The sequence below is a fragment of the Phaethon lepturus genome, unplaced genomic scaffold (assembly GCF_000687285.1).
Source record: "Phaethon lepturus isolate BGI_N335 unplaced genomic scaffold, ASM68728v1 scaffold2951, whole genome shotgun sequence".
NCBI lineage: Eukaryota > Metazoa > Chordata > Aves > Phaethontiformes > Phaethontidae > Phaethon > Phaethon lepturus.
In genome coordinates this window covers 51,366-62,363 of record NW_010519642.1, presented here as the reverse complement: position 1 = coordinate 62,363, position 10,998 = coordinate 51,366, and the positions used below count along the sequence as shown (strand labels likewise).

General features: G+C 49.0%; 1 protein-coding gene across 1 annotated transcript; it reads left to right on the top strand.

Moving 5' to 3' along the window:
* The first annotated feature begins 482 nt into the window (after positions 1-482).
* On the top strand, positions 483-1,166 carry LOC104628494 (reprimo-like protein). Its single transcript, XM_010297108.1, is given in 2 exon segments — positions 483-585; positions 588-1,166. Coding segments are annotated over 2 exon segments (321 nt in total). The 3' UTR covers positions 806-1,166.
* Positions 1,167-10,998: the final 9,832 nt, after the last annotated feature.

Below are 10,998 nucleotides of genomic sequence, written 5' to 3'. Positions count from 1 at the left end.
TTTTTTTTCTTTGAGCACGGTGAAGACTTCAGCTTGGAACTTGCATTTGTGGAGCTCCCAGGCGGCAGGAACCGGCTCTCCCTCCCTCGGGAGAGCCCCCGGGGGGACGGGCTGCGCTGCCCTGCGCTTCGGGGCGGCGGCGAGGGCAGGAGGCATGGGGCCATCTTCGGCTGCCTCCCTCGCCCCCATGCCCCCTTCGCCTTTACCCTCTCTCTCTTTTTGCTTGCCTGGGGGCTTGCGCTAACACCGCCTGTGCCAGGAGGGATCTGGAGCGAGCCATCCCTCGGCTGCACAGATTGGCTTCCCACCTGCTCGCAGCCTCGAGGAAGTGTCCCTCCATCCCAGGCGTTGCGAGGAGAAAGGCAGGAGGTGGCTGGGAGCCCGCCGGCCCGCGGCGCCAAGCCCTGGCGTGTGAGGGGTGGGCAGGGTAACAGCAAGCTTTCCTCTTGCCTTCCCCGGGGATTTGGGACCACGCATAGACCATGAATGGATCGTTTTTCAACCAGACTCTCCTAGAGCAGGGAGCTTACCCCAACAGGACCCAGGGCTTGGGGATCCTCATGGCCTGCTGCAACGGCACCGGCTCGGGGGTGGCTCCTCGGTCCTGGCACCTGACGAGAGGAGCCTCTACATCACGCGGGTGGTGCAGATCGCCGTCCTCTGTGTCCTCTCCTTGACTGTGATGTTTGGCATCTTCTTTTTGGGCTGCAACTTGCTCATCAAGTCGGAGAGCATGATTAACTTTCTGGTGAAGGACCGAAGACCTTCCAAGGATGTGGGAGCAGCAATCATGGGACTTTACTGAAGCCACCGGGCTTTTGTAGGCAAGTGAACTGTCTGGACCCGGTGCCAAGATGCACATTCCCATGTGTTTGGGGCAGCTGGGGTGGGACTGGAAAGCGGGGGGAGGATTCTTCTAATGTGTCTGTGTCCATGGGAGAGAAAACCTGTGCTTCCCAGTCATCAAACTCTGTCGTGGTGAATGGGGAAGTCTCCCCAGAGTTGTATGAAGCACAATGAATGACCAGCATCATGTTGCATGCAGAAATGGCTTAACTTTTGCATGAAACTTGCAGAAACAGTGATAATGTGCAGATCTGGACTCTTCTCTGCTGTTACCTTGGATACCACTACCTGGGATTTAGGGCTAAAAAAAAAAAAAAGGGCAAAAAAAAAGGCAAATAACTCATTACAAAAAGAAAAGACCCCCCCCAACTAAAGGGAAAGCAAAATGCATGGCACAGACCACATCTTTGAGCATGGGGCAGGGGAAGGGAAGTGCCGTGTGGGTCGTACAACAAAGTCTGCATGCTGCAAAATGTGTCAGTCTGTCTGTATTTCGGACCTCAAGCATGCATTTTCTGGTAGAGTTTTGTAATGGAGAAAGCATGTTCTTCTGTATTTTTCTGAGCTATCCTGTTAAATAAACTGGTACTTTCTTCTTTCACACTATGCTGAAGGAAGGAAAGAACCCAGGTAAATACAAAAACCCACTCCAACCCCAAAACAAAAGCGTGCTTGTTTTTGTACACAACAACCTTTTTTTCAAGTGCTATATTGTTACAGTCCTTGAGGTTTTTGTAGTTTTTTGTAAACTGGTGAAAATTCAGGAAAAAAATAACCTGTTTCAAAAGAATTTGGTGTTGTCTTCATTTTCTTTCTCTACATGTGCGGAGCTCAGGTATTTCAATCGTAGTTCCAGGTGTAATCATCTCACCTTCCAACTGAACTCTATTTAGAGGTATTTATTTAAAGCAGAAACTACCATATATTTTTCACGGGCAAATATCAGTTACCACTAGCAAATAAATTCATCAGGAACTATGTATTTTGAGCTTGTGTTAAATACCTGCACAGTACTGAAGCAGAGATTCATAAAGATGCACTGAGCACCTCTTGCAAAGCACGATTTCAGCCTCCAAGTTAAAATCTCCAGCTCCTCTGATCCTGATGAGCTGTCAAAACTAACTTATGTGAGAGGAGGAGGACGCCTGACCTTTGTTCTCTGATGGAATTACAGCTCTTTCTGTGGGTGTGTGATGGAAATAATTTGACTTCTGTTGCGCCAACAGTATTCCTGCGGAGTCCACTTCTGTGTTGGGAAAACAATCCTGGATACTGGAGGAGGTGATGATCTGATCTACTTGGATGTAAATCCAGAAGAGCAGCTCTCTGCCTTTCCCAGAAGGAGGAACAAGATTAGACTATGTTTTGTAATTAATCAATATTTGCTGAGCACCTTCCCCAAGGTTCCCACAGGGTATTGGTGGACTAAACCCAATGCAGAGCAGGACTAGTGCAGCACTGTCACTAGTTGCTCTCACTAACCTGTTGTCTGTAATGCCTTAAAAGCACAAAGACAACGTGGCAGCAGGACCAGAATTTGGGATTCAAAGCTCTGAAACATCCCATTGGTGCCAGTGAAATGGCTGAACAGGCAGGGCTCTGATTTTTATGAGCATCTTGTAGCTCTGCATACCTGAGCAGTGTTCTCAGCACGGAGGGCTTGCTGCTCCACCGCCAGATGTAAAAGTGGCTTCACAGAGCACCATGGAAGGGGATTTTGGTTCCTGCTGCTGAAGGGGGTGTTACGGCCATTGATCTCTTTGCATATGAGCGCAAACTGCTCCACTGTGGGAGCACAGCCTGGTCACGCCATCAGGGCGAGATGCAGATAATGCCAATGCATACGATGACCCCTGCTCTGCAAACACTTAGGAGTGTACTTGCATGTATAACTTAAACGTATAACTGCACCTTCAGATTGCTGTGCTATCAGAGGACAGCCCAGAGGTACCCACTAACCTGCCATCCAGCTTCTGCTTTCAGCTGGCGTTTGGACCCTCTTGCCAATTCATCCACCAGCCTTGGCCCCAGCGTGAGGGAGCATTCAGAGATGACAGAAGAAATTTTCTAGTGTTAGCAATGCAAGCAAGGCGCAGGAAAAGTTGCTAAAAAAAGTATCAAAATCACCTTGATTCTGACCTGCAGCAATGCTCTCAGTGAAGGAGCTGGTCAAATTATCTCAGCTGTCCCTACTTGCTTTGCTCTGCCAGGGACTGTGAGAGCTGGCGTGTGTGTTGGAGGTGTCCTGCTGCCCAGTGGGGGAATACGGCTCTGCAATCACACATAGCCACCAAGTCACCAGGTATCCATAGAGGACACAATGCAGGAGTGGGGTGTGGGGGTCTTCTTCCCTTTTGTGCTGTGGAGTCTTCCAGAGGAAAGGAGAAAAGTCAACCACAGTAGGGTCACATATACATGAGATGGAGGAGCAATGTAGTGCCCTAGAAAGCAGAGCTGGGCACCTGCTGAGACAGATGAAGCTTGCTCAGGAGTCAGTCAGGAGAGGGAAGACTTTCCAAATGGCCCCTTGGGGCAAGAGCCCAACTTTACATTGGCTTATTCAACCTCTAGTTGTGCTGTGTCTCTTCCCTGACCATAAGGGTTATGTCTACATTACCAGGTCATGTGGACCGACAGAAGAGTGAAAAACTGGTGGTGAAACACTGGCCCAGGTTGTCCAGAGAGCTGGTAGATGCCCCATCCCTGGAAACATTCAAGGTCAGTTTGGACGGGGCTCTGAGCAGCTTGGTCTAGCTGAAGATGTCCCCGCTCATTGCAGGACCTTTAAAGGTCCCTCCCAACCCAAACCATTCTCTGATTCTGTGATTCTAAGAGGGTCATCAGAGTGAAGCAGTTTTCTACATTTGCCAAATCACATCGTGTGTCCCCATGGGGTTACTGGGCTTCTGTCTTGCTTGCAATGGGTTTAAGGCACTTGCACACAATCCCCATCCTGTTAGATTCCCACTAAAAGGCTGATTACCCCATTGAAAGGAGGAATCATTTGGGGAAAAGGAGATCTCTGCAGGATTAATGCCAGCACTGAGATGGCAAGGGGAGACAAGAAGGAAGGCAGCAGAGAGCTGGAATGGTAAGGGAACCCATTGAGTTAGAGATCTGGGGTCCAAAGGCTCTCTTGAGGTGAAGTCCTGGCTGCTGTTTGAACTGCCCTGATTCCTGCCCCATCCTTTTCCCACAGAGAAAGTGCCAGTGCAGCTCATGCCTGGTGGAAGGGAAGGTGCCGAGGGCACCATGACACTCTCTGGAGCTCAGGGGAAGAGCTGCCATTTCAGACCCTGAAAACCCTGCTGCCCTGCCCCAAGGGTATGAGTCTTGCAGCCAAAGGATGAGGCGGTTACTCCAGGGCTTGCGTAAAGAAAGCAGACCATAATGGCTCTTTCTGCTGCCTTTCCCCACAAATAGCTGTGTTTTTTCAATCTCACGCGTACTCATTTAGCTTAAACTCGCAAGTGGGTAATGGCTCCCAAGACATTTTTAAGCAGGTTTTTTTTTTTGAACAAGGCTGGTTTAATGTTATTTTGATTTTTTTTTTTTTTAATTGTTACTTGCAGCACGTTAGCTTCCAGAACATCACTGGGGTGCCAGGAGCTGTACAAGTATGACTGAGAGACACTGCTAGCTATAAAGTACAGCAGAGCAACAGGGAGAGAAGGGACATGCTTAGGAGGGTCATCACATCAGTGGCAGAGTGAGGACTGGACATTGAGACTCACTTAAAATCATCTCCTAGCAGTGGAACACAAGATACCAACGCAATCCACAGGTTGTGGCACTGACCCGTGGGAGTGGCCACACTGGTCTGAGCCACTGATCCACCTAGTCTGCATCCCTTCTCTGAAAACAATCATGATTTTTGGCACTACTAATAGATCACTCAAGTGATCCTATTAATGGAGAACCGCTTCTTTACCCCCACCAAGAGCAATCTGCACTGCACCTTCATGATTCTCCTTCAGGAAACAGCTCCCTATCTCTGGGCTGGTCCCCACTTGTCGCGGCTCTGTTCCAGCTGGAATGTCTTATTTCTAGACAGGCAGCAGGGAAACAGCAGAGAAAGGCAAGTGTGAGCATTTCCCCTGCTGAGCAGCCTGCCTGCAAAGAGAAATCCTCTACCTCTGTAATCACTGATTTTACAGTTGGAGAAATGAAAGGGTGGCTTGACCCATCTGAGAAAACCCAGCAACCCTGGTCATGCAGTCCTGCCTGCAGTGGGGAAAAACCCAAACCAAGTCCCAGATGATACCTACCTCCTTCTCCCTGCCCTGGCAGTCTTGGCTGAGGACTATGAAAGAGTTAAACAAGAAGAGAGAGACAACCAGATTAGCGGGGAGTGAGGATCCCAACCTGAGTCTGGCACCAGATGTACTGGAGCGCGTGCACCAAACATACACAGTATTTAATAATTCCTGAGAATTGCCATGGTAATGAAGCGCAGAGTCAGGTTGTTATGGTAACAGCTTTTTTTTTAGGTAGGGAGGCATTACCTAGGTTGTAACCTCAATCCAGACTGAACACATTTCTGAGAGCCCCAAAAATAAAAAAGAAGTAAAATAAAATAAAATTAGATAACTCACAGTTTCCTGTCTCTCGTAGCAGGTAGGTGGAGGGAACCAGGTTGTTCCAGACACACTGCCCCGAAAAGCCTGAGGAATGGCTGGACTGGGTCCCTGCAGGTCTGAAACCAAGTGCTGATGGGGATGAGGGGCTGGACCCCTGTCACGGGTGGTTCTGGGATGCTCTGTCACCACCCAGTTTCCCTGCCAGCCTCTAGCCTGCTTCAGGGGTGTCCCCAGCTGGCTATCAGGATGGACACATACGTCTTTTCAAGGTACGCGCACAAGAGAGCGGCCACGGACAAGCCCTCACCCCAGCCAAGCCCACATGGATGCGGTGATCCCAGTTCACAGCCTGCCTACGGTTACCTGCATCCCAAGTGATGAAGGTCCCAAAGTTGGTCTCCAAGATGAGGCAGGCAGTTTGAATGCTGGAAAGAAGGTAGCTGACCACTTTTCCTAAAGCCATATGACAGACCTAAGAAGAAAACACAGGTTCCCTGAGCTCTGGCAAGGTCTCCAGGCTGCCAAAGGGGCACCCAACAAGCCAGGATGGAAATCTCATGTGTCCACCTCCTGCCCTCCAATCAATGGAGAAAAAGCCACTTCCATCTCCCCTCCCAAGCCAACCCCTCCAGCAAGTGTGTCAGGTTGTCCAGCTGATCCTCATATTGAATTTTAATTTAGTGCTGGTTAAATCAGCAGCTTTGTGAGCCCGTTTTCTATTAAGGAAGCTGAGGCAGTGCATGTAGAGGTTTGCTTAGCAGGGAGACGGCTCGAAATACACAGTGCAATTACTCAGGAACATCACTCCGTAAATCCCTACTGCAGCTCAGCGTGGTTCTCTTGTATCGGCTGTGAGAGCCACTAGCCTCCAGATAAAGCCTCTGTAGTCCATTAGCTCTGCCAGAGAGGGTCAAGTTGATGCCATGAGGGTCATGTACTCCAGGGAGAACTGAGGCCAAACGATGACAGAATTCAAGAGCCAGCATTGCCTCGCAGATTTGGAAACTTTGCCTACCAGTTCCCCCGTTTGAAAGAGAAACCTTTTGCAGTTTCTGTGTCTTCCCAGCTGCTTTGCTGCTGTGGGTGCGGGGGGGGGTTTGGCCTGTTTTTTCCCGCCCTGGCCCAACTCAAGCCTGCCTGGCGTTGCTAGCCTGGCGCAGGGCACCTGGCACCCACCGCAACACCCGTGGCACAGAAAGCTCCTCACTTCCACATAAATGTGGGCTGTCCCTCTTGTTCTTTGCCAAATCAGAGCTGTTACGGGATTGTGCAAGCGTGGAGAGTCCTCGGTATAAAACACGGATCTTACAGCTCCATCTGTGCTAGGAAAATGAACAGTGCCAGGAACGTTCCTGAGCACTGGAACTTTGACTGATGATGCTGCTAACTTGTGAGATGGTTCCTGGTGTTGTTCAGACCTGTGCCAACAACCTGACCTGAACAGTCCCTGGGCAGTGGCAAAATGACAGAGTTAAAAGACCACAGTGCATTCAAGGACAGTGCTTTGGACTGTGCTGCCTGTGCAGGGTGAGTACCTCATTAAATTTGATGGATTTACATGCCAGTATAGATGCCTTTAAAGCACTTGTTTGGCTTTCTGAATCCAACTCGGTTTTCTCAAGTATGAATGAGGGATCGGAAACCCCCAGTTTTAGTCCTGGAGAATACGTCTTTGGAAAAACAGTGAACATAGGGAAGCATGAAACATCCTCAACATCCTTGATAACTGCCTGTTCCCTGGTGTTGGAATACATCTTTGGGTTCACACTTGTTCTTCCATTAAGATGACTTAGCCAAGCAATTCCCCAGCAGTCTGCTCAAGTTTGTGCTCCTCTGATTTTAGAAACAGGCAATTTCTTGGACCTGTTTGTTCCATGAGCACATGATTATGGAAAATTCAGTTTGGAGAAAATCAGAACGTTGCCAACAATCAGTATGGTTTGGCACATCCCCGAAGATACCACTGTCAATGTGCTGGCAAGTGGCGAGGGCACAGGCAATGCTCAAAGACATGAACACGTATGCAGAGTGACTGCCTCTGATCTCAAAAACACTGCTCATCTACATGTATTTCAGGTTGTAAGTATAACAGAAGTCTAGCTTCTGAGATGCCTTTGCAGCTCTCATCTTCACCAGAAGCTCATTAGTGTGGATAACATTTTCACATTGTTAATTTAAAGCAGGTTAATCAACCACAAAGCAAAAATACCTTTTTAATGACCGAGATTTTAGCACCATAGTGCAAGAAGCTGAGAGGTGGGTCTGCGTGGCAATCTTGGCTGCAGGTCACAGATGACTTCAAGGTGAAGGCAGTGTTTTTGCCACTGTCAACCTATGGTATTCAGCTGCTCAGGATCATGATTCCTCGCCATGGCAAAGTGCTCTCTGTTGGGGTGCAGTCAGGGAGCAGCCATTAAATCAAACAAGTTTCTTCTTTTTGGGCTAATAAGACCTGTCTGAGCATTGCTTCTCAGATGAATGGGGTTCCCCTGCCCCAGTGACAACCTTTGAAGACACCACCACTGCAGCTGGCTTTACTCTTCTAGCAAGGAGCTGTGAGATTAAAGGACACAGCACCAGCATCCTTTGTCAGCTCTGCCCTTTCTTTCCATGTGGGCTCACTGGCTTTTTACGATTTATGCAGCACCCGGTGTGCCTTGCTGATATGTGCCTTTGGTGAGCAACACCATTTTGGTTTAGCTCTGAGTGATTTGGTTTAGCTCTGAGTGAGGGAAGTGATTGTGCCCCTGTACTCGGCACTGGTGAGGCCGCACCTTGAATACTGCGTTCATTGTTGGGCCCCTCACTACAAGAAGGATGTTGAGGTGCTGGAGCGTGTCCAGAGAAGGGCAACGAAGCTGGTGAGGAGTCTGGAGCACAAGTCTTATGAGGAGCGGCTGAGGGACCTGGGGTTGTTTAGTCTGGAGAAGAGGAGGCTGAGAGGAGACCTTATCGCTCTCTACAACTACCTGAAAGGGGGTTGTGGCGACGAGGGTGTTGGTCTCTTCTCCCAAGTAACTAGTGATAGGACAAGAGGAAATGGCCTCAAGTTGCGCCAGGGGAGGTTTAGATTGGATATTAGGAAAAATTTCTTCACTGAGAGGGTGGTCAGGCATTGGCACAGGCTGCCCAGGGAGGTGGTGGAGTCGCCATCTCTGGAAGTGTTCAAGAAACGTGTGGATGTGGCACTTCAGGACATGGTTTAGTGAGTGTAGTGGTGTTGGGTTGATGGTTGGACTTGATGATCTTAAAGGTCTTTTCCAACATTAATTATTCTGTGATTCTGTGATTCTGTGATTCTAGGGGGAAAGGAGACAAGACCCATCCTTCCTGTGATGCTCCAGTTCTTCCGAAAGGGAGGACTGCGAGAACATGAGTTATCACCTCATTCTGACTGTAGATGTGACACTGGAAGTGGAGATGATCAAAGCAATAATCAACAAAAGGCAGGAGAAACATCTGCTCTGTGGCAGCAGGAAACTAGAGTGACCTTTCTGGAAAAGAGACTGAAGCTGCAGAGCTGCACAGCTTTACTTCGTCATTAAAGAGCCATTTTTGTTACCTTACTGTCTCTGTTGGTGTTTGAGCTTGGTACACAGGTGTGGGTGTGAGGATGGATGCAGGTGCTTGTGCAGAACACTGCATCTTCCAGGAAAATAAGGTGCTCAGCGCACTGTTCCCGTTCTGTGGCAGCTGGTGCTGGATGCTGGGTCTCTGAGATGGCTTAAGCTTTCATGCATGTGGGGTTAAATCCAGAACCATCCTTTCTGACAGGCTCCACAAGTGTTCACATCTTACAGGTTTCTGTGCATCTGTGAGTACTCCTCTCTTGTCTCACTGAGTCCCAAAATGCAGGTTTATTAGGACAAGACAGCTGAAGAAGCAGTCAAAATGTAATTAGGCTTTAATTAGCTAAGTTCATTCTCTCAGATAATTGAAAATCAGACTAATAGGTTGCAATGAATTCCCAGTACAGACAGCCATCCAGGTTGGTGTGTGCTATGCCAGTTGCCACACCACTGCACAAGGACCAGCCTGGGCACTGGCAGAGTTCACTAGTAGCGTTCACTACTACCCACTGACCTGCCGTACTCTGCAGGGCCCAGTTCCTCATCTCCAGAGAGATGTTAAAACCCCTAAACTCCCCCAGGCTGCAGTGAGGGTGGTTTAGTGACCCATGTACACAGCAAGGCTCGTTCTTCATCCCACACTTCATAAACCAGGGAGCCAGTGGGCCACTAAACCTCACACACGCAGGCAGGAGCGTGCCAGCACTCCTAGTGTGACGGGACCTACCCAGGGCCATTTGCAGCATGCCAGATGATTACTGCTGGAAAGGACAATACAATTAATCTCCACTTGCCTCCATCATGATTACAGCATGTAAGCAGTTGGCTGGCCTCAAAGGCTGGCTGCATATGGTCAGTGGTGAATCAGGTCTGCTAGTTGCCCCTTCTCCTGTCTCTGCTTCTCAGTCTCTCTCAGCTGCTGGGTTTCCAGAAGCTCTGTTTCATGATCAGGGCTGCTCTGGGCTGATGGAAACCTCTAGGGTACAAGTTGGAGTTGGCAGTGACACTTCTAGATCTGCCTTGGCAATGCTTTCTGGTAGAAAACCATAGACTTTGTAGCCTCTGGCTGTACTGGAGCTCCCTTCTACGTGGACGAAATGGAACGTCTCCACCATGAATGTGACCAGGCAAAGTGAAGCAATCATTCTGGCTGAGGAGCTTCAGGAAAGAGGTTGCTTTGCCCAGTTGCACACAATTTTTCTTGCAAGACCATTTTGAGACTCCATATTCCTGTTTCATGGAGCAAAGACTTGGTATTTGGTAGAGATGGCAGTTTCCCAGAGGCCAGGGATGGTTCAGAGATGCACAGGTAGGAACAAGCGTGGTGTTCCTTTCATCACAGTGCTTGAAGGATCATGCCTCGAAAAATGCTGGACTTATTTTGCATCCTTGGCTCAAGTTTGCCTTCTCTCTGACTGCTAGGCAGCGTGCTGTGTGCCAGGTGGCTGCATTTCATTACGGTTTATAAAGTGCCTGGGGAAACAAGGCATGGAGGGGATGAAAAATTACACACACATTTCACTCAGCGCTGACTGTTCGTCATCTCATTGCACAGAAATGTAACAATCACTGGGTGGGCAGGGGGTGCAGAAAGGAGGTACTAATCACATTTACACCATTCCTGTAGTTTGCGGCTTTTTTCACGCTTCCATCTGCCTGGGTTGTATCACTGGGGATATTTCTTTTGTTTTGGGGTTAAAACCATTTCCAGCTTTATGTGCTTCCCAAATGAAGGGGAAGAAAAAAGAAAGAAGGCAGCTCTGCGGTGGCTGGGTGCTCTGGATGTTCCAGTTTCGAGTCAAGACCTGACATCTTTTTCCCTTAGGCTGCAAAGCAATTCCAAAGTACTCCTCTGCACTGACCACATTTCACAGTGGTACGAATAGCTCTGCCCGCTCCCAGCCTCTTGTTGTTTGAGGTGCTGATTTCAAAGCACTTTGCACTAGAGATTAAGTCTCCCGTGCTGTTGGATGAGCCACAACAAACCCAGCTCCTTCTCCTTG